The sequence below is a fragment of the Micromonas commoda genome, chromosome 5 (genome assembly GCF_000090985.2).
Source record: "Micromonas commoda chromosome 5, complete sequence".
Taxonomy (NCBI): Eukaryota; Viridiplantae; Chlorophyta; class Mamiellophyceae; order Mamiellales; family Mamiellaceae; genus Micromonas; species Micromonas commoda.
Genome location: NC_013042.1, coordinates 315,859 through 339,535, shown reverse-complemented (window position 1 = coordinate 339,535; position 23,677 = coordinate 315,859). Strand labels below are relative to the sequence as shown.

The 23,677-nt window shown below is 65.7% G+C and overlaps 10 protein-coding genes across 10 annotated transcripts; 6 read left to right on the top strand and 4 right to left on the bottom strand.

Annotated features, from left to right (window-relative positions):
- Nucleotides 1-505: 505 nt before the first annotated feature.
- MICPUN_104815 (predicted protein) lies at nt 506-1,761 on the top strand (the record flags this gene model as incomplete). Its single annotated transcript, XM_002502384.1, has 1 exon — nt 506-1,761. The coding sequence occupies one exon, from the start codon at nt 506-508 to the stop codon at nt 989-991; it is 486 nt and encodes a 161-aa protein (XP_002502430.1). The 3' UTR covers nt 992-1,761.
- An 813-nt stretch (nt 1,762-2,574) lies between these two features.
- Nucleotides 2,575-4,068, top strand: MICPUN_81715 (predicted protein; the record flags this gene model as incomplete). Its single annotated transcript, XM_002502383.1, has 3 exons — nt 2,575-2,981; nt 3,150-3,302; nt 3,345-4,068. Coding segments are annotated over 3 exons (1,284 nt in total), but the record flags the coding sequence as incomplete, so codon positions are not given.
- Nucleotides 4,069-4,105: 37 nt separating this feature from the next.
- Nucleotides 4,106-5,176, bottom strand: MICPUN_108224 (predicted protein). The gene is made up of 2 exons (XM_002502001.1): nt 5,027-5,176; nt 4,106-4,714 (listed from the first exon to the last, which is right to left on the bottom strand). Exons 1-2 carry the CDS (start codon nt 5,112-5,114, stop codon nt 4,176-4,178), a joined length of 627 nt encoding a protein of 208 aa, XP_002502047.1. The 5' UTR covers nt 5,115-5,176; the 3' UTR covers nt 4,106-4,175.
- Nucleotides 5,177-5,279: 103 nt separating this feature from the next.
- On the bottom strand, nt 5,280-6,515 carry MICPUN_58419 (predicted protein; the record flags this gene model as incomplete). The annotated part of the gene is made up of 1 exon (XM_002502000.1): nt 5,280-6,515. The coding sequence occupies one exon, from the start codon at nt 6,513-6,515 to the stop codon at nt 5,280-5,282; it is 1,236 nt and encodes a 411-aa protein (XP_002502046.1).
- Nucleotides 6,516-6,816: 301 nt separating this feature from the next.
- Nucleotides 6,817-11,043, top strand: MICPUN_81844 (condensin complex component, non-smc subunit; the record flags this gene model as incomplete). Its single annotated transcript, XM_002502382.1, has 2 exons — nt 6,817-10,662; nt 10,747-11,043. Coding segments are annotated over 2 exons (4,143 nt in total), but the record flags the coding sequence as incomplete, so codon positions are not given.
- Nucleotides 11,044-11,225: 182 nt separating this feature from the next.
- MICPUN_100411 (predicted protein) lies at nt 11,226-12,107 on the bottom strand (the record flags this gene model as incomplete). Its single annotated transcript, XM_002501999.1, has 1 exon — nt 11,226-12,107. The coding sequence occupies one exon, from the start codon at nt 12,105-12,107 to the stop codon at nt 11,226-11,228; it is 882 nt and encodes a 293-aa protein (XP_002502045.1).
- A 749-nt stretch (nt 12,108-12,856) lies between these two features.
- On the top strand, nt 12,857-14,321 carry MICPUN_58416 (predicted protein; the record flags this gene model as incomplete). The annotated part of the gene is made up of 2 exons (XM_002502381.1): nt 12,857-12,949; nt 13,196-14,321. The coding sequence occupies 2 exons, from the start codon at nt 12,857-12,859 to the stop codon at nt 14,078-14,080; spliced, it is 978 nt and encodes a 325-aa protein (XP_002502427.1). The 3' UTR covers nt 14,081-14,321.
- A 478-nt stretch (nt 14,322-14,799) lies between these two features.
- MICPUN_81933 (predicted protein) lies at nt 14,800-15,804 on the top strand (the record flags this gene model as incomplete). Its single annotated transcript, XM_002502380.1, has 1 exon — nt 14,800-15,804. A coding segment is annotated over one exon (1,005 nt), but the record flags the coding sequence as incomplete, so codon positions are not given.
- A 1,114-nt stretch (nt 15,805-16,918) lies between these two features.
- MICPUN_58414 (fad-dependent pyridine nucleotide-disulphide oxidoreductase) lies at nt 16,919-18,652 on the bottom strand (the record flags this gene model as incomplete). Its single annotated transcript, XM_002501998.1, has 1 exon — nt 16,919-18,652. The coding sequence occupies one exon, from the start codon at nt 18,650-18,652 to the stop codon at nt 16,922-16,924; it is 1,731 nt and encodes a 576-aa protein (XP_002502044.1). The 3' UTR covers nt 16,919-16,921.
- Nucleotides 18,653-19,762: 1,110 nt separating this feature from the next.
- Nucleotides 19,763-23,257, top strand: MICPUN_58413 (predicted protein; the record flags this gene model as incomplete). Its single annotated transcript, XM_002502379.1, has 1 exon — nt 19,763-23,257. The coding sequence occupies one exon, from the start codon at nt 19,763-19,765 to the stop codon at nt 23,255-23,257; it is 3,495 nt and encodes a 1,164-aa protein (XP_002502425.1).
- Nucleotides 23,258-23,677: the final 420 nt, after the last annotated feature.

The window sequence follows — 23,677 nt, the reverse complement described above, 5'->3', positions numbered from 1 at the left end:
CGTGAGGCCACGCGGCCGCCGGATCTTTGCGGCCACCCGGGGACGAAGCCCGAGTGCTTCCGAGGAGAGTGCGTTCATGGCTGCGTGCGTGCACGTGCCGCGTGCGGAAAGACTGTGCTTCGCTCCCCTTCTCTTCGGCCATCTTCTGTGGGTTTTACGTGACTCGCTCTGCCAGGTAGGCTCGGCACCCCTCGCCGGTGAGCAAATCACCAACGGGTTTGGGAAGCGGTGCGACGAAGATATTATCGCATTTTCGATGATTTTCGTATGGCGTTTAGTCCGGTTTGTGAAGCCCTCGACCACGATCCGACGAATCCTGCTTTTTGGATTCGCGCCAGAAGTTCGTTGTCTCGCGTTCCTTTTTTTCGGCCCTCGGTTGGTTGGGGACCGGTTGGACTTGGCTGCCATCGCCCAGGTCCGCCCAGCTTGCGTTTTTTTTGGCGCCCCGTTTTCCGCACTTTTTTATGGCAATTCAGCTCAGATCTCGTCTCGCGGAAACGACACCATGGACGACCCCGACGCGATGTACCCCGGGTTCACCGAGACCGGACTTACGAGCGCGGAGATCCAGTCGCTTTTGGACGAATACGAGTGTCCGGGACGGACGGTGAAGGGAATCCACGACACGATCGAGGCGGGGCAGGCTGTGGGTGATTATTTTTACTTCGGTCCCAAAGGACCCGACGGACTGATGCCCGAGGTGTTTGAGCGTTACGTTTACGTAGACAATATGTTTAGAAAAAATCCTCGGTGGTGGATCGAGAACTGCGCGACGTGCGGAGCGCCGGACAACGTGTACATGGGGCAGGAAGTCCATCTGTACGGGTTGACCAGAAAACAGATCGAATGCTTCGTCCGGTGCGGGACCCCTCGACCTCCGGACTTCATCCTGCGAATGGACGACGACGAGTTCGACATGGTCGGCCTGAGAGACACGATCCAGACCTCGCGTCTTGGGGCGTGGGAAATCCAGAACGCCTCTTCCGGATAAGAGACGGCCGCGAGCGGCGCGAAAACGTGCTGCGCCCGCGGGTGCGACAACGCCGGAACGAAAAGGTGTTCCATCTGTCGAGCGGTGTACTACTGCTGCAAGGAATGCCAGAAGACGCACTGGAAGGAGCACAAGAAGAAGTGCCACAAGATGGTGGCGTGAAGAGTGCGGCAAGCTCGAACAGAAGAGACCACGCTTGAATAGACCACTAATCTTACACGAACCATCATAAATATCGCCGAGCGGCTGATCAGACCAGCCGTCAGTAGTGCTCCCGGTTGTAGCTCTCGCCGTAGTCCCACAGCAGCTCCTCCCCCTCCGCCACGTCCCTGAGCGTGTACACCACCTGCGTTCCGGTCGCCAGTTCCCGCACCCCGACGTTGGCGCCGGCTTCCCGCTCGCCGGCGCCGCCGCCCGGTTCGTTGCACAGCGCAAACGTGGCGTCGCGAGTTAAACACCGCAGACCGAAACCCCCAAACAGACTCACCGTCGGCGTCGCCGTGCCTTCGCGGTAGTCCCCGTACGAGTGCGAATAAGAATACGAATCGTCGTCCGAATCGTCGTCCGAATCGTCGTCCGAATCGTCGTCCGAATCGTCGAACGCGACGGACCGGGCGGTGAGGACGTTGGAGTCGACCCGCAGGATGCCCTCGGGGCCCGTCGGGTCGAGCACCCAGAGGTCCCGGCACATCACGGCGTACACCTGCGTTCGGCCCTCGGTTCGCTCGCACTTGTGCAAGTAATCGCGCAGGGACCTTCGCACCCCCGGGTACTCCCCCATGGTGACGTGGCGCTCGATGGCGCGCCGCGCGAACACCCCGCATCCGCCCAGGTGCGAGCGTCGAATCTCGACGAGACTGGCGTTCGCGCCACCTCTGATTGGGGGCCAGCCGCACGCGGTCAGGCTGGTGATCCAATGCATCGCCCGGGTGACCCAAGGCGCGGACTCCTGCTCGTCCAGGAGGTTGTCGATGGAGTTGTTGTACGATCCGTCGCGGTTCACGAACGCGTACGCCCCGGGACGCTCGGCGACGTCGTCGTCGTCCAATGAAGCGAGGTCCCTCAGACTGCGCACGCGCCCATCGTCGGAGTCGCGGCGAGCGGCGAGCGGCGGGGCGCGACGTTTGGTGGGACGGGTCCGCCGGGGCCGCGCGCGTGCCGAGATCGAGGACGTGCCGAGAGGAGACGCGGCGAGCATGTTCCGACCGGTTCAGCTCGGGGGGTCCGCGTAGGGGTTGTATGCGTTAACCTAAGCGCCCAGTCCAAGAAACGCATCCGCGCGTCGTCAATTTTTGCTCACTGGCACGTGCAAAAAGGATTTCCCCCCTCCACTGCCGCGAGCGGCGCGGCGGCCGTAGGCGCCATGAACTCCCGGTTCAGGCTCTTTCGAGACTTGGACAGCGATGGGGACGGAACCCTGAGCTACAAGGTGGGCCTCCCCGACCCGTCCCCTCACCTCCCCCTCGCCCCGCGGCCGACTGGCACCCGAAGAAAGTTCCTTTCCTTTCCCTCGAAGCATCGTCCCGAATGACCTTTGCGACCGACTGACGACGCCTTCGTCTCCTCGTCCGCGTCCCGAGCAGGAGGTGGAGGAGGGTCTGCGCCGCCGAGGTATCGCGGTATCCGATGACCAGCTCAGGTCCATGCTCGGCGAGCTCGACGCGAATAAGGACAGGAGGATATCCGCGTCAGAGTTCGACGCGTTCTGCGACAAACGCCGCGCCAACATCAAGCAAGTCTTCCGCGACGTCGACGCGGACGGGGACGGGCAGATCGACTCCAAGGAACTGAGGCGCGGGGTCGAACGCGCGGGCCTCAAGATCTCCGACGAGCAGCTCCGCGCCGCGTTCAAGCGCATGGACCTCGACAGGGACGGCCGCCTCTCCTTTGACGAGTTCGAGTCCACGCTCATGCTCCTGCCGCACGGAGCCAACCCCGAGGCTGTGTTCGACGCCTTCGCGCACAGAGCCTTCGTGGACGATCCGGACGGGTTCATGACCATGCCGAGGGACATCGACACCGGCAGACGCACGTCCCTGAGCGCGCACATGCGCACGATGGGCGGCGGCGGCGGCGGCGATGACACAGCTGGCGACGACACGGCTGGCGGCGACGCATCCGGCGACGCGGGAGCGACCCTCGGCGACGGCGGCGGAAGCGGCGAGACCATCGGGACGGCGAAGAAGCTCGCGAGCGGCGGCGTCGCGGGCGCCGTCTCCCGCAGTGCCACCGCGCCGATAGACAGGATCAAGACAATCATGCAGGCGGGGCGGTTGCCGAGCTCCGGGGGCATCGCTCCCGTCGCGGGCGCGTCGGCGGCAACCTCCGCCGCGCCGCGGGTGACGCTCGCGAGCGCGGCGCGAGCCGTGTGGCACGAGGGTGGATGGCGCGCCTTCTGGCGCGGGAACGGCGCCAACGTCGCCAAGGTTGTGCCGGAGACGGCGACCAAGTACGTCGCGTTCGACATCCTTAAAAGGCAATTAGCGACGGATCCGGGCAACGCGACTGTGCTCGAACGGTTCGCCGCCGGCGGGATGGCTGGGGCGGCGGCGCAGACGGTGGTGTACCCGCTGGAGATTGTCAAGACGCGGGTGAGCTTGAGCGCGGGGGGTTGCTCGATGGCGACGGTGATCGCCGGGGTGCTCAGAACGGAGGGAACGCGGGGTTTGTTCAAGGGTCTGACGCCGTCGCTCGTGGGTATCTTTCCGTACGCGGGCATCGACCTCATGGCCAACTCGGTGCTGAAGGATGCGCTCGCCGCCAAGTACGCCGAGGTTGGCCGGGACCCCGGCGTCGCGGAGCTGCTCGGGTGCGGCATGGCGTCCAGCACCAGCGCCATGCTGGTGACCTACCCGCTGAACCTCGTTCGCACGAGGTTGCAGGCCTCGGGGATGCCGGGGCAGCCGACGTACTCGGGCCCGGTGGAGTGCGCGGGGAAGATCTTAGCGAAGGAGGGCTTCGCGGGTCTATACCGCGGGCTGGTGCCGAACCTCGCGAAGGTTCTGCCGGCCACCAGCGTGTCCTACGCGGTGTACGACGTGCTGAGCTCGTGGCAGCGGCGCAAGGGCGAGGACTGAGCGCGATCGAGGGGTGGGCGTCCACTCGTGCGTGTTTCATCTAATCCTGATACATAACAAAGTTAGTCGTCGCTCGTGTTCCATTCCCGCGACTCCAGCCCCCGCGCTCACTCCTTCTTGGGGATCTTGAACCCGCCGCCGCCGCCGTTGGATTTGAGAGCCGCCAGGGGAATGTCCGAGTCGCTGTCGTCGTCGTCGAGCGCCTTCCGCTTGATCCCGCTCGCCTTCTTCGCAACCGGCGACTTGTGCTCCTTCTTCACCGCGGGTTTGGGTTTGGGTTTCGGTTTCGGCTTGGAGGGCTTGGAACCGGAGGACCCGCCCGCCTTCTTCGGATCCCTGCCCTTGCGGATGAGGAATTTCTTGTACGCCTTGGCGGCCTCGTCCGCGGGCAGCAGGCCGTGCTCCATGAGCCACTGCTCAGCCATGACGCTCTCCGGGATCTGCTTGCGAAGCGAGACGTAAAACTTTCTCAGCGATTCGCCCTCCTCCGGGGTGTCCTTCTTCTGCCCCGGCAGGTCGTACACCTTCTTCTCCTTGACCGGACCCGACGGCGCCTTCTTCGCGGGTTTCTTCGCCTTCTTCGGCTTCTTCTTGGCGCCCGACATCTTGATCTTGCCCTTCGAGGCGGGCTTCTTGACCGCCGCGGCTGCGATCGCGGTGATGGGGAGGGAACGGACGCGCGTCAGAGTCTGTGCGCAGAGGCGGGAGGACGGGGAAATATCGGGGGTTGGCGCGCCGCTGACGGGCGGTCGCGGCGCGGCGACGAGCGAGACGCTCGCGGTGCGCGCGGCGCGCGCGATGGGCAATTTCTTTCCGCCGGTCGCACGTCCCTCCGGTCGACGAGGGCGCCCCCGCGCCGGCGCCAGGGAGGGCGGATTGTCGTTGCCCTAACTCCTCCTGTGCTGCCGAACCCGAGTCGGGGAATTTTGAACTCGGGGGACACGGGATCTTCGCGCACCTTTGGGTGTGGCAGCCTCCTGCTTCATGCGCTGCGCGAGAGGGACCTCGTCATCGGACGAGTCGTCGTCCGCGATCATCGGACCCATGGCGCGCGTCCCCTGGACCGCTCTCTCTGGGCCGTCCCTCATCATCAAAAAAGGAGGTGAAGGATCCGCTGACTCGGCGCGCTTAATTTTGCTGCGCTCAACATGGACACGCTCGAAAAATGGTCCCGTTCCGTAGATTTTGTCGTTAATTTGCCGTTACTTTTCCTATTTCGTATTTCTAATTGCTAGTGCTACGGTTCGATGGGTCACACCCTCGAACATCTTCTTCGTGTGGTTTCTCACCGACGCGTGGTTTCCCACCGCCGGCATCCCCGCCCAGTGCTCCGCGTTCTTCGCCCTGACGCCCTTCCCGACGTACGCCTCCCTGTGCTCATCGGGACGACGCATGTCCCTCAGCGGCGCCGGCGGGTCGGCCAGGTACGGCGCGATCGCCCTCTTCGCCGCGGAACGCCGAGTCTCCTCCATTGCGCGAATGGCGTCGCACAGCTGTGTCTCCTCTCGCTCGAGGTCCGCGACGCGTCCGCCGACGCCGTTGGGGTTCGGATCCCCCCCCCCGCTCGCCGTCGCCGTCTCCGCGCGCAGCAGCTTCTTACGCACCCTCGTGAGTTTCGTGCGCGCGTCCCGCAGGTCCCTGTCTTGCCCCCGGGTCGTCACTCGATTGGCCGCGAGTTGCGTGAACCACTTCTCTCGCAGCTCGGCTCGCTCGGCGTCGGACATGGCTCCGACGGCTTCTGGACACAAATGGAAGAGCGTCTGGATGCAGAGCGCGGCGGCGACGGAGAGGTTGAGGGAGTCCGCGAACCCGCGCAGGGGCAGGTACACCCTCGCGTCCGCGGACTCCAGAGCCTCCCGGGTGCATCCCACGCTCTCGGTGCCGAAGACGATGGCGAGCTTCTCGGGGACGACGGTGGCGGTCGGATCGTCCGGGTCGCCGAATCCGGCGTCCCGGAGCGCGTCGTGGGTCATGCAGATCGCTTTTTGGGACAGGTCCGTGGCCCAGATGACGTAGCCGGCCTCTCGCAGGGCTTCGACGCACGCGCGCGTGGTGGGAAACTCGCGGATGGTGGTGAACTCGTTCGCTCGTCGCGCGAACAGCTTGTGTGCCTCCCTCCACGCCGATCCGTGGCCGTGCGACTTGAGCAGCCCTCCGGCCCTCTCGCGGGCGCGGTCGGCATCGACACCGTCGTCATCACCGTCGTCGTCGTCGTCGTCCACGAGCCCGTCGTCGATGCCGTCGTAGCTCACGTCCACCGGATCGACCAGCCAGATGTGCTGAACCCCCAGCGCCTCGCACGAGCGTATGACGGCGCTGTAGTTGTGCTCGTCGGTGCACCGCTCGATGACGCAGAGGATGCGGGAGGTCCGCGCGCGTATCGCGGTCTCCGCCTTGCGCAGGAGCCGGTCGGCGAGCTCGGGTCTGTCGAAGTCAGCCTCGGTCATCGCGTCCGCGGCTGTGCCCCGCCGCGCGACACTCGTAGTCTACGGAAAACCTGGCCTGGCCTGGCGTGGCCGTCTCGCTCTGACACTGGACAGGCTCCAAAACGCTTCTTTTTTATGGGCCCCCGCTCACGAGAATTTTGTACGGCGTCTCGGTTAGCCTTTTGGAACCTTTCGTCCCCGGGGGTACGATTTTCCGTTACCCGTAAGTAAATCTATCGGACCCCGCGACGACGAATGCCACTTCGCCGCCGCGCACGCGCACGCGCAGGCACACACGTCCCGCGTGTATCGCCACCGCATCGTCGCGATGGAGTTCGATATCCCCCTCGCGCTGACCGACCTCGAGACCGCCCCCGCGCGAGACGGCGCGCTCTTCCCGAGGGATGTCCAGGACGTGCGCTCCATGAGGGACGCCGAGGCGAACGAGCTCGTCGAGAGGCTCACGCACGACCTGTGCGACAACGACCCGACGTGCGTCATGGAGCAGGACATCTTCGACCGCGCCTACGTCTGCGTCCGCGACTTCCACGCGCTCTCCGCCGTCGCGCGCATCCGCCTCTGCGACGCCCTCTGCAGCAACCTCTCCGTGCTCTCGTCCGCGGCGCACACCATGCTCGCGGCGGGCGCGGGCGCCGACGGCGCCGACGCCGTCGCGTCCCACCGCGAGGCGCTCAAGTGCTACAGCACCCTCATCTATCACCTCGCCAAGGGCGCCGAGGCCGACGCCGCCAACGCCGGCGCCGCGCCCCCCGCGGAGGATCCCAAAACGAAGGGCAAGAAGGGATCCAAGTCCAAGGCGGCGCCGTTGGCCGAGTGGAAGTGGGACGAGCAGCGCGAGCGCGTCCTCCACGTCATGTCCGGCGTCTTGGACGTCGACCTCTGGAACCTCTTCAGGCCCAGGCAGCCCCCCGAGGCTTTCCTCACCATGTTCACCTCGCTCGCGTGCGCCGCGATGGAATCGCAGACGGCGCTGCGAAGCAAGGTGACCAAAGCCGCCGCGTTCGATATGCTCGGCGCGTGCGCGCTCAAGTGGGGCCAGCTCGAGAACGTCACCACGTCCCTCGTGCACCTCCTCAACAAGCACGAGCACCTCCCCGGCCCGATCGCCGAGTGCGCCGCCGCCGCCGCCGATCGCCACGAGAATGCGCGCCTCGCGGCGTCCCTGCTCCGCGAGGTTGGCGCCGTCGACCCCGCCGAGTACAAGCGCCAGCAGCTCTCCGACGCCGTGGGTGTGCGATGCGTCGGGGTGTTCATCTCCGAGCTCGCCGAGCGCATGCCGAAGACGACGATGACGAACATCTCGCTCCTCCTGCCGCACCTCGACGGCGAGGCGTACTCGCTGAGGTCCTCGCTCGTCACCGTCCTCGGGCACCTCGCGTGCTCCGGCGCCTCCTCCGGAGCCCTCGACAGGGACCAGGACAGGACCACGTCCGACGCCAACGCGCCGCTGCTTCGCGCCAAGCAGGGATTCCTGGACCTGCTCGTGGATCGCGTGCACGACGTGAGCGCGTTTACCCGCGCGAGGGTCCTGCAGACCTGGGCGCTCATGGCGGAGAAGAAGGCCATACCGCTCTCGCACTGGCTCGTCGTCGCGGACCTCGGCATCGGGCGCCTCGGCGACAAGGCGGCGCTCGTGCGCAAAGCCGCGATGAACCTGCTGGCCACCATGCTGGGCTTCAACCCCTTCGCGCCCACGCTCCCGTCCGCGGCCTTTGCGGATTCCCTCGCCGAGTACGAGGCTAAGCTCGAGGCCATGGCTCCCCCGAAGACGACGACGGAGGACGACGGGGACGCCTTCGAGAAGCAGATGCCCGAGACCATCGACGAGGGCGACGAGGCCGAGGATGCCGAGGATACCGACGATGCCGACGCCGAGGAGGGTGCCGAGGGTGCCGAGGGTGCCGAGGGTGCCGAGGAGCCCGAGGAGAGACCCGTCGCCGGCGACGCCGACGCCGCGCCGGAACTCGACGGCGGCGTCGAGGCTGTCCGCACCATGGTCGCCGCGCTCAAGACCGCGCTCGGCTTTGCCGTGCAGATGGGCGGCGCCGTCTCCGTGCTCTGCCGCCTGCTCGCGTCCTCGACCCCGTCCGACGCCATCGAAGCCGCCGGCTTACTCGTCCGATTGAAGCAATTCGGCGTGGACGGCGCGGATGAGGGCGCGCGACGCATGCTCGGCCTCGTCTTCTCCCGCGATCAGTCCGTCAGGGACGCCGCGGTCGAGGCCGTGGACGTACTCTTCCTCGCGGGAGCCGAATCCCCGGTGGCGGCGGCGGAGGGCCTCGCGCGGGTCGCCGCCGCTTCGGCGCTCGGCGAGCTCGCCGCGTTGGAAGAGGTGCTCAAGCTCCTCGTCTCGGACGGCCGCGTCCCGGCGGATGGCGCCGTGATCAAGGCGCTCTGGGCGCAGGCGGGGGACAGGGCGTCGCACGAGGCGTCGCGGGCGGCGGCGCTCACCGTGCTCTCCATGTGCGCCGCGCGGACGCCGGAGATTATCGGCGGCGCGAGACTCGTCACCGTCGCCGCCGCCCTGGACGGCGCGTGCCAGACGCGAAAGACGTCCAACCCCGCTCTGGCACGCGCCGCCGCCGCCGTTCTCGCGCGCGCCAGGCCTGGGGGTAACGCGGGGACCCCCGAGTCCCTCGGCGTGTGCGCCCCCGCGTTGCCCCCTGACCACCCGGCGTTTGCCGCGCTCGCCAGGGTTCTCACGCCGACGTCGCCGCTCCCCGGCCGCGGTTGGTACCCGTGCGCGGAGCAGGCCATCGCGGCGCTCTACGCGCTCCACCCGGACCCCGAGGGCGTCGCCGCGGACATCGTGAGGTCCTTCGCCGCCGCCGCGTTCCCCGCCAACGGGGGAGAGAACGAAGGGAAGGGCGACACGGCTCCCGCGTCGGGAATTGTCGCCGCGCATCTCGCTCGATTCCTATTCGTCCTCGGAGAGGTCGGTCTTCGACACCTCGTCCACGTCGAGGGACTGGCTCGCGCGGTGCGCCGCGCGCGCGTCAATCGCGACCGCAAGGCTGCCGAGAACGCCGAAGCCGCCGCCGCCAAGGGCAAGGATAACTCCGAGGAGGCTGCGCTCGCCGCCGCGCTCGGTCAGGGTTCCGTGTCCGAGGACCTTCACCTCGACAACTCCAGGGAGCTCGCCGAGGCTGAGCTCCTGGCGTTCAAAGCCGCCAAGGGCGTCGGCAAGGGTATCGTCGCGGCGTACGCTCCCGTCGTCGTCGCCCTCTGCGGCCACCCCGCCATCGCCGAGGGCCACGCGCTGCTCCGCGGCGCCGCGATCGCCGCGCTCTCCCGCCTGATGGCCATCGACGGCGCCTTTTGCGAGGACCACCTCGCGCTCATCTTCACCAGGCTCCGTGGGGAGTCCGACCGCGGCACCCGCGCCGCGCTCATGGTGGCGCTCGGGGACCTCGCGTTCAGGTTCCCCAACGCGCTCGAGCCGTGGACCGAGCACCTCTACGGCTTACGGGAGTGGGGCAACTCCCTTCACGACCCGGACGCGGGCGTTCGTCAGCACGCGGTGACGGTGTTGGCGCACCTCGTGCTCAACGACATGATGAAGGTGAAGGGCCACATCGCGGAGATGGCGCGGTGTTTGGAGGATCCGGACCCGCGAGTCGCCTCTGTCGCGAGGCTGCTGTTCCACGAGCTCTCGCGTAAGCACGGCAACCCGATTTACAACCTCCTCCCGGATCTGCTGTCCAGGCTCTCCGGCGACGCGGCGCTCGCGCCAGACGCGTTCCAGAGGATCATGACCCGACTCCTCGGGTTCATCGACAAGGACAGGCAGACGGAGTCGCTCGCGGACAAGTTCACCAACAGGTTTGCCGAAGCCGCGCTCGCGTCAACCCCGAAACCCGCGCGCGATGTCGCCTTTTGCCTCTCGCAGCTCGCCCTCAGCGACAAGGCTTTCAGAAAGTTCATGGAGCAGTGGAAGCTGTACGAACCCGCGCTGTACGACAAGGAAGTGTACTCCGCGCTGTGCGGCGTCGTCGCCAAGGCTAAGAAGTCCTACGGCGGCAAGTCAAAGTCGGCGGAGGGCGGCGACGCGGCGCGGGTTCAGGTTGAGGAGTTTGAGGCTAAGATGCACGCCGCGCACGTCGAGCGTTACGAGTCGTGGCGAACGCAGAGACGCGCGGAGGGACACGTGTTCGACGATGACTACGAGGAGAGGCTCAAGGCTGCCGAGAGAGAGGCTGAGGCTGAGGCGGCGGCTGCGGCTGAGGGCGAGGCCGAGGATGGGGAAGACGAACACCCGCTCGGTCCGCTCAAGGCGCGGGAGGAGGAGGCTGACGAGGCTGACGAGGCTGACGAGGATGCAGACGAGGATGCCGACGAGGAGGATGCAGAGGAGGATGATGCCGACGAGGAGGAGGAGGAGAACGACGAGAACGATCCGGCGCCCTCCCCGGCGCCGGTCAAGAAAACGTCTCGCCGCGCCGCGCCAAAGGCGAAGAAGGCTGACGCGGTCAAGGCGGAGGAGGCGCCCGCCAGGTCCTCCCGCCGCGCCCTCCGCGCCAACCGATGACGGCGGAGACGACTTCTACTAGACGGGAAAAACGACGCGGGGGATCTCGCCGGGACTGTACAAACACCGCCGGCTGAGACCATCGGGGACGAACTACTTACGGGGAAAACAACCTGCTACCTACATGTGTTTAATCGACGACGGACTATGATACGTCTAAGAAAAAAAGAAACCGAGAGTCGTCACCGCTTGGTCACGCGCTCCACCTCCTCCAGCGGCGAGGTGGCCAGGAGGAACGTCACCAAGCCGGCGACGCCGATGACCGTTCTTGCCCTCGCGACGTCCAAGGCGTCCTTCAAGTTTGCGTCCTTCCCCGCGCCTCCTCCCGCCACGTCAGCAGGCAGGCCCCAGTGCTCCCCTACCCGCAGCTTCATCGCCTCCTCGATGCACGGCGCGACGACGCCGCGCGCCAGCGACCTCTGCACGATCGCCGCGACGCCTGTCCCGTCCAACTCGGCTCGCCGCGCGAACTGCGCGAACTCCCACAGGTCCACCACCGCCGCCGCCGAGGGCGCCATCTCCCTCACCTTTCGCTCGACGCCCGCGCCGCCGCACGTGATGACCAGATCCGCGACCGCGGCATCGGCGTCCGTGAATTCGTACGGTGCCCGCGTCGCGTACCGCGGGTGGTCGCATATCGGGTCGAGGCGGGTGAGCATCGACAAGGAGGCGTCGGCATCGAGATCGTCCAACCCAAGCGACGACGACGTTCGGCGGTCCGCGACGTTCACGCCGGCGGACTCCGGGAAGACCATGTGCCCGGCCCCCGCCCACTTGGCGACCCTTTGGCACACGCCCTCGGCGCCCCTGGCCAGCACGCCGTGCCCGTCGTCCACGAACACGCACTGCAGGTGGCGCCTGCCCCAGTCGATGTCGAGCTCGCGCCACGTCGCGGGGGCGAACGGCGGTGACGAGGACGGGGCGGGGGACGACGAGGACGGCGAGGCGTCCTCGGTCGCGTTCGGCGATCGTCTCAAGCGTCGGCTGCGGCGGGGGTTTGACTGCGCGCGGGTCGACGGAGACGTCCACGGCGGCGTCGACGCGGCGCGCGCCGACCACGCCATCGTGCGAATGAATTACGCATGAGTGGCGACGAGTGCGCGCTGCAAAGAGACCGGTTCCCACTGCCGACCAGTCTCCGAGCCAGGGAAATAAGGGTATTAGCCTAAACCGCCACGACTCGTCCAACTGTTTGCCCGTGTCCACGCGTCCCGACGTTCGCCTTAACGATTCCTCAACGAACCCGCGAAAAACCCCGCGGTCCTCGTCACGAAACCCAGGCCAAATCCGTTTTCGCGGGTTCGCACCGCACTTTTCCGCGGCTGTGTTCCACTGCGTTTGTACGAGTATTTACTCTCGCGCGGGGACACGCGCGGTCCTCGTCAATCCTGTTCAATCCTCACATTTTTCGCGGTGCACGTGAAAATTCCAGCCAATCAGGACGCGGGAACTTTTTCATCGGACGGCTGTGAGCCGTGGCTCGGTTGGAGATTCGGTACACGTCCCCGGCCCGATCGACTCGGACCGCGCGGTTTCGGAGGGGTTTGGTGCGAGTTGGGAAGATTGCATGCGCTCGGTGACTGGCGCACAACTCCGCACGCAGCGCCGGACGCGAACGCGCCCGAGCCCCACCTTCCCGTTAGGAACGAGTGTCGATCGCCGTACGCGGGTCTCGCACCCTCGGAACGCTCGATAGAACGCGCGCGCCGACGTAACCGCGTTCACACCGGCCGCTCCTCGAGTTCCGGCAAATCGTGAGACAGCTCGACAGCACGGGCCGTCCAATTTCACTCGCCGGCACGTACCGCACCCGATGGCCTCCTCAACCGTGACCAACGGGTTCGCCGCGGTGATCGGGCTCAAGAGCCCGAGCAAGCGCAATCGCGTCCAATCGCGCCGCACTCAGGTGAGCGCCCCGCCGCCGCGAGCGCCCCGCCGCGAGCGCCCCGCCCATCTTCTTTTTTTTTTCCTCTCGTAATTCCCCCTCCGGGTGCCACGGTGGAACGTGCTGGCGCCAAGCCGTTCCCCGCGCGGCGCGCGCGCGACGCCCCGGCCACCGTCGCGGAGTCCATCCGGTGGGACGATCCGCCGTTCCGAGAACCCCGCGCTGACGCTCCCGCCCACCCCAAATTCGTCCCGTTCGTCCCAGCAGCGCGGCGTTCGAACCACCGCGCTGGGCCCCGACGGGAGGGATCAGCCGTGGCACGACGGCCACAAGAACGAACACGCAGACGGCAAGGCGGATCCCCTCTACTTCCCGCCGCCGAGATCCCCGGACGACCTCTCGCGACGCGCGTCCCAGGCGGCGTCCTCATTCACGGACAACATCCCAAACGGCGAGGCCGTCCCGTCCTTCCCGCCCAACCCCGCGTCAACGCACCCGGAGAACGCCCAACCCGCCCCCGTCAACCGCGGCGTGTGCTGGTCCAACCTGCAAGACCTGGACGACGTCCCATCCGATGACGCCGTGTACATACTCGTGTTTGGCGCGGGCACGGGCAGCGAGGGGCTGTACTCTCTCCAGGAGCGCACGAAGGACGACGTGCCGGTCGACATAATCCTCGCGTTCCCGACGCACGAGGACGCCGCGAGGTACGGCACCTTACTCGAAGCGGAGATGGGCCGCGTGCCCGTCGTGGAGGCGGCGAGGCCGGAGGATCTCAAGTACACGTGCCGAGAGGGCGGGTACCGGTGCAAGGTGGCCCGCAGAGGCGTCCTGCTGATGCCGCCGGAGAAGACGGTGGAGGTGACGGACTGGGAGAGGACGAACGCGCTGAGGCAAGGGCAGTGGTCGGTGCAGGGGTTCGAGGAGCAGCTCAGCTCGGACATGGATGCGCAAATCGCGGGTTTCGACGCGGGTGACAAGTCGCCCAACGTCGGCGTCCTCTCCGCGGCTGACTTCAAGGCGCAGTACGAGGCCGTCTGCGGGGACGTGGAGGACGACGAGGCGTGCGTTCTGCCGCCGGATTACGACGAGGAGGCTGCGAGGCAACAGCTCATGAAGATGTTCAACCGCGGAGACTGGAACCCGTACTGACGAGGCGATGTGTGAGATGCGCAATTTTTTTCTCGTCGGGATCCGAACCTTCTGACGTTGGGGCGCGTGGCGCAGTCCACGACGTTCGGCGCCGTGTACAAATCGGACTCCGGGGTTATTATTCATGCCGAGGGCACGGTCGTGCTCGAGTTGTATCAGTGCAGTTGGGCGTGGGCGGAGAGAAACGGTTGTTTCGGACTAATAGACTCTAAAGTTTTTTATGTCCACGCCCCCTTTACTTTAAATTATCCAATTGTAAAGGTGAACTTCGTCCCGGTTCGTGACTGTTCCGAAGTAGACGCGTTTGACCGCGATCTCGTGAAATCTCGGCCACCGAACGCCAGTTGGCAGCGCGTGAGAGCCTCTCGTGAGAGCCGGCCGCCTCGTTCCCACTCCGACGACGCCGCGAGCACCCTCCCAGATGTTGGCTGCCGCCGCCATGGGTGCGAACGTCTCCACACTCGCCAAGTGAGTCTCCTCGCCCCCGTCGCGCATCCGTCCCCGCGGCGCGTCGTCCCCGTCGCCGCCTCCCCGATCGCACCCCCGTCGCTTCGACGGCGACAACGATTCAAAACCACCCGAGCCTGACCTACGTCGCCCCGTCGCCCCGCCGCCCCCGTCGCAGGGTGACCTCTTCCGTCCGCGTCATTAAGAACGCGGTCGCCGCGAGGCGCCAGGCCAGGGCCAAGTCCCGCGCCAGGTACGCCGTCGCGCCCCGCGCCGTCGCACAAACCGTCTTCGTCGGAGACATCGGAGGGACCAACGCGAGGCTCCAGGTGTGGACCGCGGATCCGAGCGACCCAGCCTCCGCGACGATGACCTTCGAGAAGGTCTACGGCACCTCCGGCCATCCCACGTTCGAGTCCGTCATCACCGACCTCTTCGCCGACGCGAACGTGGCCGCCGGGTCCGTCTCCGCCGCCTGCTTCGCCGTCGCCGGTCCCGTCGCCGACGATCGATGCCAGATGACCAACATCTCGTGGATCATCGACGGCGCCGCGCTGCAAAAGTCCTTCGACATCGCGTCCGTCAAGGTCATCAACGACTTCGCCGCCGTCGGCTACGGCGTCCTCGACCTCGCACCGGACGAGACGGTCACCCTCAACGAGGGCACCGCGAAGTCCCCGACGGGCCCAATCGCCGTGCTCGGACCTGGCACCGGTCTCGGCGAAGCCATGCTCTTCCACAACGCCACCACCGGCGCGTACGACGTCGTCCCCTCCGAGGGATCCCACGCGGACTTTGCGCCGCGCGGTGACACCCAGCGCGCGCTTCTCGCGTACTGCGAGGAACACCTGGGCGAGTGCGAGATCGAGCAGGTGTGCTGCGGGTCGGGCATCGCGAGAATCTACGACTTTCTGAAAGCGCACCGATCGAAGCCGGACCTGCCTGCACTGGACCCGGCGGGCGTGACGGACGCGGCGATTGCGGGAACCTGCGAGGTGTGCGTCGAGGCGGTCGAGATGTTTCTGGAGATTTTGGGCGCGGAGGCCGGTAACCTGGCGCTCAAGTGCCTGGCCACCGGGGGCGTCTACGTGGCGGGCGGGATCCCGCCGCGACTCATGAAGATCATCGGCGACGACGGCGGAGCGCTCAAACGGGCGTTCCTGAGGGAGGAGTGCAGGTACAAGGACGTGCGCGCGGGGTACCCGCTTCACGTCATCCTGAACGATAAGATCGGCCTGGCGGGCGCCAAGGTGTACGCCATGCGCCAGCTGCGTTAGTGCACTAGTCTGGAGTTGATTATGAGGTAGACTATGTATTTGTCGGGATTTTCCCAGTGGTGGCGAACTCACGCGCTCCCCCGTCGCTTTCGCCGGCAGTGTCGCGCGCGCGCGATGCTCGCGTCGACCGCGAGCTCCGCGCCGCGGACGGCCGGGTGGTCCGTCCGCGCGGGTCAGCCCCCGCCGCGCGTCGTCTCCGTGCGCGCGGGGGGCAAGAAGGGGAAGGGGGGCGGCGCGGGTGGTGGTGCGTCGTCAACCGCATCGTCCCCCGAGCGAGTCGACCGGTTGCTCTCGCGGCTGGGCTACTGCGCCCGGAGCGAGGCGAAGCGATGGGTCGCCGCCGGTCGCGTGACGATGGACGGTGAACCCGTGAAGCGCGCGGACGTTAAGGTTGTCGCGAACGATCCGCGGCTCAGCATCGACGGAGAAGCCCCGGACCACCCCGACGGCATCCTCGCGCTCATGCACAAACCCGCGGGCGTCGTGTGCTCGCACGACCCGCGCGAGGGCCCGAGCGTGTACGACCTACTCCCCGCGCGATGGCGCGGACGTAACCCGCGGATGGAGACCGTCGGCAGGCTCGACAAGGACACCACCGGCCTGCTCCTCCTCACCGACGACGGGCGTCTCAACCACGCGCTCACGTCGCCAAAGAAGCACGTGCGAAAGACGTACGAGGTTTGCGTCGACGCGGATTTCCCCCCGGACGCGCCAGCTGTGTTCGCCAGCGGGACGCTGACGCTGAGCGGCGAAGCCAAGCCGTGCCTCCCGGCGACGCTGCGGGTGGACGAGGCGTCGCGGCGGCGCGCGACGCTCACCCTCGTGGAGGGTAAGTACCATCAGGTGAAGCGGATGTGCGAACACGCGGGTTGCGTCGTGACGTCGCTGCACAGGCGCTCGTTCGGGGGGATGACGCTGGAGGGCGCGTCGGAACCCGGGCGGATCAGGGTGGTGACGAGGGAGGAGCTCGAGCGGAGCATCGGGGGCGACGGGGAGGACGGGGAGGACGGGGAGGAGGGATAATTGAAAGTGAATTTTGATTAAGAGTTATTCGTCGGGGGGCGTCCTCGCGTCAGCCCCGCTAGGATCGGGCGTCCGTCGTCGTTTGTCGCCATCATTAGTCGATGAAGCGGCTGATGTCGCGGCCGAACAGCTTGGTGCGGATCATGTCCGACGCCACGAGGAAGATGTTCCTCACGCTCACCTGCGAGATGGTCTCGAAGGACTTCCAGATGATGCCCGCCGCGATGCCCTTGACGATGGTGAACCCCGGGATGTCCGCCACCGCGGCGTCCTTTCCGATGTACGCGAGCGAGCCCTTGTGATTGTACTCGAACTTGGTCTCGTCGCCCATGAGCTTGGTGGCGTCGCCGTCGCACTGCGCGAAGAAGGCGGCGAGGTACTCGCCCTCCTGCTTGGCCACCTGCGCCGTGGCGGGAAGCGCCCTCAGGCCGTTGTCAACCTCGGTGAGCATCTTGGAGAACCCGTCGAAGGTGCACCGCCCGTTGGCCTGCGCGAAGACGGCGAACTTGTCGTCGATGTTGTTCACCACCTCCTCGAGGTGCGGGAACTCCTCCACCCCCTTATTGAGCGCAGCCTTGATCTGGTCCTTGTCGAGGTCAATCTCGCACTCGCCCGCGTCGTCGCACTTGGCCGCGCTCTTGTAGAGCTCCATCGCCTTGCTCATGCTCCGGGGGCGGACGATTGTGGCGCAGTCGCCCACGGCGAATATGCTGCCGTTGGAGCCGTTCACCCTCAGGTTCTTGTCGCACGCCAGCGACCGACGGTTCTCCTGGGTGCCCTCCGGGAGCGAGTCCATGATCTTCTCGCAAAGCGGATTGAGCCTGATGCCGCTGCACCAAACCGCCAAGCCGAATGGAACCTCGGACTTCTCGCCGGTGATCTTATCGGTGATCACCACCGCGTCCGGCTTCACCTCGCCAACCTGCTTGTTCAGCAGGCACTCGATGTTCGCCCTCTGGAAGAAATCCGTGGCGTACTCGGCGATCCGTCGATCGTACGCCGAGAGGATCTTCTCCTGCAGGTCGATGATCTTGATGGACACGAAGGGGATGAGCCGCGACGGGTACATCTTGGCGACGTCCTGGTACACCATGTCGTAGAGCTCGGCCGCCAGTTCCACGCCGGTGGGCCCGGCACCGATCACCACGAAGGTGAGTAGCTCCCTCATCCGCGATTCGGGCACGTCCGGGAGCGTCGCGCGCTCGAAGCGCTCGTTCACCTCGCGTCGGAACCGGCTGGCGTGGACAATCTCCTTGAAGAACATGCAGTTCTCCTCGACGCCCGGGACTCCGAAGGTGTTCGGCACGGCTCCGACGGCGGTGACGAGGTAGTCGTAGTCGACGTCGAAGGTGTGCCACTCGCAGTCCCTGCCCTTGTCGTCGAAGCACTCCGGATCCGCGGCGCGGCAGGTGATCTTCTTCGCCCCGGCATCCACGTCGATGCACGCGGCTTCGTAGTACTTCCACCCCTTCTCGGCGATCGGACGGCGGATGGGCTCGACGATGGAGCGCTCCTCGACGGCGCCCGTGGCGGCGCCCGGGAGGAGCGGGGTGTAGAGGAAGTAGTTCCTCGGGGAGACCAACACCACGTCGTAAGGCGCGGACGCCGGGAGGGACTTGACGAACGAGATCGCGCCCCAGCCGCTGCCGAGGACCACCACCTTCTTGCGGGCGGCGCCGCGCGCGGCCGGGACCTGCTCGGAGGCGGGCGCCGCGGGGGGCTCGGAGACGGCGGCACGGACGGGACGCGCGCGAGCCTTGGCATTCGCCTTGGCATTCGCGCCGGTCCTCACCGCGGCGCCCCCGAGGGCGACGCGGCTCGTCATCGCCGCAGACGGGAACATCACGTCCGGCCGGACGGGGAGAGACCGCGCTGTCGCCGCGCGCCGCTCCGGGGTGGATCTGGCGCGGGCGGGTCGCGCGCTCGCGGCTCGAGGACGCTGGGAAACGACGCCGGGACGTCACCGACCGGGCGCGTCTCGCGTGTGTTGCACGTTCGCGGCGGGGCGCGAAGCAGTGGCGCGCGGTCCCGGGGCGGCGCGGCGCTTGGACCTCTCGACCGGTCGTGTCGTGCGCGCCGCACGCGGGAGAGAGAGTTCGTTATTCATTCGTGATGCCACGCACGGGTGTCTATTTAGTCTGCAAAAAATGTCCAAAAACACACTCCGACTGGCTGGCTGGCGCGCTTTATTCGATCCAAACCTCTGGCCGAGAACGCACGTGGGCGAATCGCTGGGTGCATCCTGGATTTCAGGGAAACAGATACGGTAATTAGCCGAGCGAGACACTGCTCGTGCATAGGACATTTTGAAACCGATGGAGCTTTACTGCCGTGTCTGACTATAACTAAGGGCTTTTCAGACATAAAATGAGCGGGCAGAAGTGATGCAGGAAACGCTGGCATCTTCGGGAACACGCGTCCCTTTCGTTGTCGGATGCGTCACGTTCGAGCCGAACTTTTGGATCCATTTGCTCCGGGGTCAGGGTCAACTGCCAGTAGCCACCACGCAGCCTTCGCGTGGAATCCCCCGTCAGACCCTCCACGCGAGTCACCCCATCGCCAACCGCGCCCGCGCCTTGGGAGACAGCCGACGCGCGAGATATCGGCGCGCCTGAACCCAACAGAAGAGCGCGAAAAGTGGGAACTTCTCCTTCGGCTCGATCTTCGCTGTTGAACGCCCGCCGCGTCTCACGTTCGAGCCCGCGCTCGCGCTCCGTACGCCGGGAGGACGACCCGTGATACCTGGAGCGAGCGGTCCACGTCTGATACGCCGCGCGGACCCTCTTCGCGCGCGTGCGGTCGACCCATCGACGCGTTCAACACCCCCCACGTGAATTTCCCGGGAGAGGTGTGAAAACTCCGTCGATCTTTCCCTCTCTGCTCTCCTCTACATCTCTCGGCAGGCGGGGCCGGCACGACCTCGGCAGTCGGGTCCATGACCGAGGCGAGCGCGTTCGACGCCGCGATGACGTCGTCGCCCACGGCGGATAACGCGCACAGCGGTCGATCCCCCGCGTCGTCATCGCGCCGCCGCTCGCGCTGGACGGGCGCCTCACTCGGCATCCCGGCACTCGTCGCGTCGTTGGCCATTTCGCCGCCGACAGTCTTTGCGTCTGCGACGTCGCAATCGTGGTATGAAGTCAACACAGGATTTGTTTGCAGTGGCAGGAACGAGCTCGGCAGTTTTTCCCTTTCACTTGCGGACTGCGCGGCTCGGTGCGATGCGGAACCGACGTGTATCTCATTCGAATTCAACTCGGCGAACCCGGACTCGGACTGGACGTCGTCGACTGCGCATTCGTGTCAATTGTCGGAGACGTGCACAATGAGCCTCGCGGCCACAGTGTCGGGCTGGTCCCTGCTCGTGAAGCTGTCGTGCGACGCTTCCGCACCCATCACCAACGGCGACGTCGGCAACTGCACATCGGTCCTCCTTTTCGGGGAGTCGTGCACACCGACGTGCGACACCGGTTATTTTCTCGTGGGTGAGCGTTCATGCGTTGACGGCACCACGGTTGACACGGCGGCGTGCGTCATCCCACCGCCACCTTCCCCACCGCCGCCACCTTCCCCACCTTCCCCACCGCCACCGCCGGCGCCTCCCCCACCGTTGCTCAGGCTCCATCTCGTCGCTGACGACATGAACGCCACGTCGCACACCCAGAACCTGGTCTGGCGCGATCGGTCCAGCTTCGGCAACGACCTCACGACCCACCTCGCGGCGCCCGAGGTGATCGAGGACGCGTTCAACGGGCACAAAGCTCTCCGCTTCGGGTTCTCCGACTTGTTCCAGGACGGCGTCGAAGGTTTCAGCTGCATGCGACTGGACCCCGTCTCGAGTGATAACCTGCTGACGTACGGCAGCGTGTCGCACTGGTCGTTCCCGGGCGTCACCGTGTTCGCGGTGATTGAGCCGCGAGACGTGCCTTGGGGCGGCGACGGCGACCCGCTCGACTTCGTGTTCGACTTTGGCGAGTTTCCCACGCGGGGGTTCGGGCTCGCGTGGCACGAGAGCGAGCGGACGCTCTACACGCCGACTGATCACGGCGGCGAGGTCCGCCGGAGCGCCGAGCTGCGTGAGAACAAGAAGTACGTGGTGGCGATCCAGTACACGTTCGGTCAGGACGGGCACGTGCGCGCGTTGACGCAGTTTGCCACGAGGCACGGTCGCGCGGACCTGATCGATCCAACAGACTCCAGCGGCGCGGCGCAGGCGTTCTCCGTCCACGGGTTCACCCCTGAAACCGTCGCGCACGAACAGAGTCCGTTCTCGGTCGGGTGCATGTCCAAGGAGAACACGGCATCGGGCGCGAAAGGTAAGCGGGTGTTCCGCGGTGACATCGCGGAGCTCAGGCTTTACGCCGGCTTGCTTTCGCTCGACGAGGTGTTCGCCATTCGAGATGAGCTGGTCGACACGTACGTGCCCGAATGCGAGCGAGGGTGTTCAACCCTGACCCGCCGCGGGCTCAACCAGGTGGACCGCTACGACGAGCCCGCGGTGAAAGCGCCGGTCTCGGAGGAGTACAAGTGCATCGCCGACGGCGAGTGCATATCGGCGCGGTTCATACGGCTCTACAAGACCCAATCGGCGTCGGACCCCACCATCCACCTTCTTGAATTGGCCGTGTGGACCAGCGCATTTCCAGACATCAACCTCGCCGCTGGAAAGGACGTGACGTGCTCACCCGCGTGTCATAGTCTATCCGGGTCACGTCTTGTAGATGGAGAGACGAATACGGGGACTGCTCACACCTGTTCTGAAGGTAATGATGCTTCTCGAGGGGGGCTCGCGGAGGGTGCATGTGCCAATGACGTTTCCAGGTGGATGGAGATCGACCTCGGTCAGGAGTACCTGATTGACGGCATACTCATCGTGAATAGGCCAGATCAATATCGAATCCGGATCCAGGACGTGAAGGTTGACTTCAAGGACGCCGACGGGAATGTCGTGCTGACCACGGCGGCGATCACTTCTGACGAAAGCTCAGAGGACGGATACGTGATGGATCTGACTAAGACGAGCCTCCAGTCGAACGTTGAGTTCGACGCGTGGAAGTACATCCCCCAGGGTGGGATCATCCAGGCAGCGGACTTTGACTGGACGCTGTACAGGAGATGGTGCGCCGTCGACGAGTACTGGGACGGCGCCGCGTGCAGAGACTGCCCGGTTGCGACGACGAGTCGAGGAGGCGACGTCACGATGTGCTGCGCCGCAGATGAGTTCTTGAACGGGCAGGCGTGCGGGGCGTGCCCCACCGGCTCGACTGGCATGCAATACGTCATGTGCACGTGTGCCACTGATGAGTTCTGGAACGGTACCGCCTGCCAGACGTGCCCCACCGGCTCGTTCAGCCCGGGAGGCGCCGCGACATCAACATCGTGTACGTCCTGCGAAGCCAACGAGTTTTGGAACGGGCAGGCGTGCGGGGCGTGCCCCACCGGCTCGACTGGCATACAATACGTCATGTGCACGTGTGCCACTGATGAGTTCTGGAACGAGCAGACGCAGGCGTGCCAGACGTGCCCCACCAACGAGTTCAGTGAGGGAGGCGCCGCGACGACAACAACGTGCATGACTTGCCCCGCAGGGCAGTACCGCAACAGCGACGCAGGATGCGGGGCGTGCCCGACGAACTCCGTCGGTGCCGGTGGATCCGCGACTTCGTGCACATGCAACGATAACTATCGCGCCTATTGGTCTGGTAGCGCGTGGTCTTGCTTGGCCTGCGCTGCTCCGTACGAAAAGTCCGGATCAGTGGTGCCACAGTCCACACTGTCGAGCGACTTCTGCGAAGATCCTCCGCCTTGTCAGCGCGAACTGAAGGTGGAGCGCGTTGGTGGTGATCCTGATTGGGGCGCCCCTTTTTACTTTAAGTGCGGCGCGGTGGAGGTCTACGCAGGAAGATCCCATTCCAGGACCAAGCTCGTCATCCCGCCCAACACTATAGCGTGGGGATCGTGTCCGACGGCCAGTTTCAAATGGAGCGCACCGGGGAATTCCGGCTTTCGCTATGCAAATACCGCAGATACCTACGATGACGTGTTCAAAGTCACGGAGACGAACAACTGCGGATGCAGAAGGACAGTACGAATCACGCGCACGGACGCCTCAACGGGTTGGGGTCATCACATGTCCGTCAGGTGCGCCAATACAGGTGGTGCTAACCCTGTGGAGGTGATCGTCGGCAATTCCGACTCCAATACCAAGGATGTCGTCCTGTTTTCGCCGTACAACGGTGAATGCCCCTCCACATTCACTCTGGGTTCCGACAGCTTCCGGTTGGACTTGCTGTCTACTACTTGCCACAGCGGGAATCGAGTTTACGACGGTGCTTCTTTCGAACAATGGATACACGACCCTGCAACAGATCAGGTGGCGAATGTCCAGATCTCCGCCCCCTCTCCGAATTTCGGTGGGGGATTCGGGTAGACATTCGCCGTTCAGGTGAAGGTGATCAGGTGAAGGTACCTTGCTTGTGGTTCGAAGGTAGAAGGTAGACTAGACTTGACGAAAAGAGAAGTGGTCTTCACGCCCGCGAATGAGTGACCGTGAATGAGTGACCGTGCGCGCCACCTCGTTCGCGTGGGAGTCGAGGAGCGACGATGGCTGTACCCGCCGCGATTCGCGTCCCTTTCCGTTCCAACCCATCGCGTCGAAGCCCACGACTGGAGACTCTAAACACGCCGCAACGATGGAAAATCCCACCTCGTCAGATTATTGTGCCCTGCCAGCTGCACCCTGCCAGCCTGCCAGCTGTGACGGCGACTAGAGCCAGATTTCCGTCGGCGGCGCGCACTTGCCCGCGCGCGACCGACGGGTCTCGCCGACGGACGACGAGCGAGACTCGGG

Bases quoted from the DNA above. Each gene is read 5' to 3' on its own strand.
- MICPUN_108224 (XM_002502001.1), bottom strand. From the start codon at position 5,114: ATGGGTCCGATGATCGCGGACGACGACTCGTCCGATGACGAGGTCCCT. The intron at 4,715-5,026 runs GTGCGCGAAGAT...CCGCGATCGCAG, and splicing joins GGAGGCTGCCACACCCAAAG to CCGCGGCGGTCAAGAAGCCC.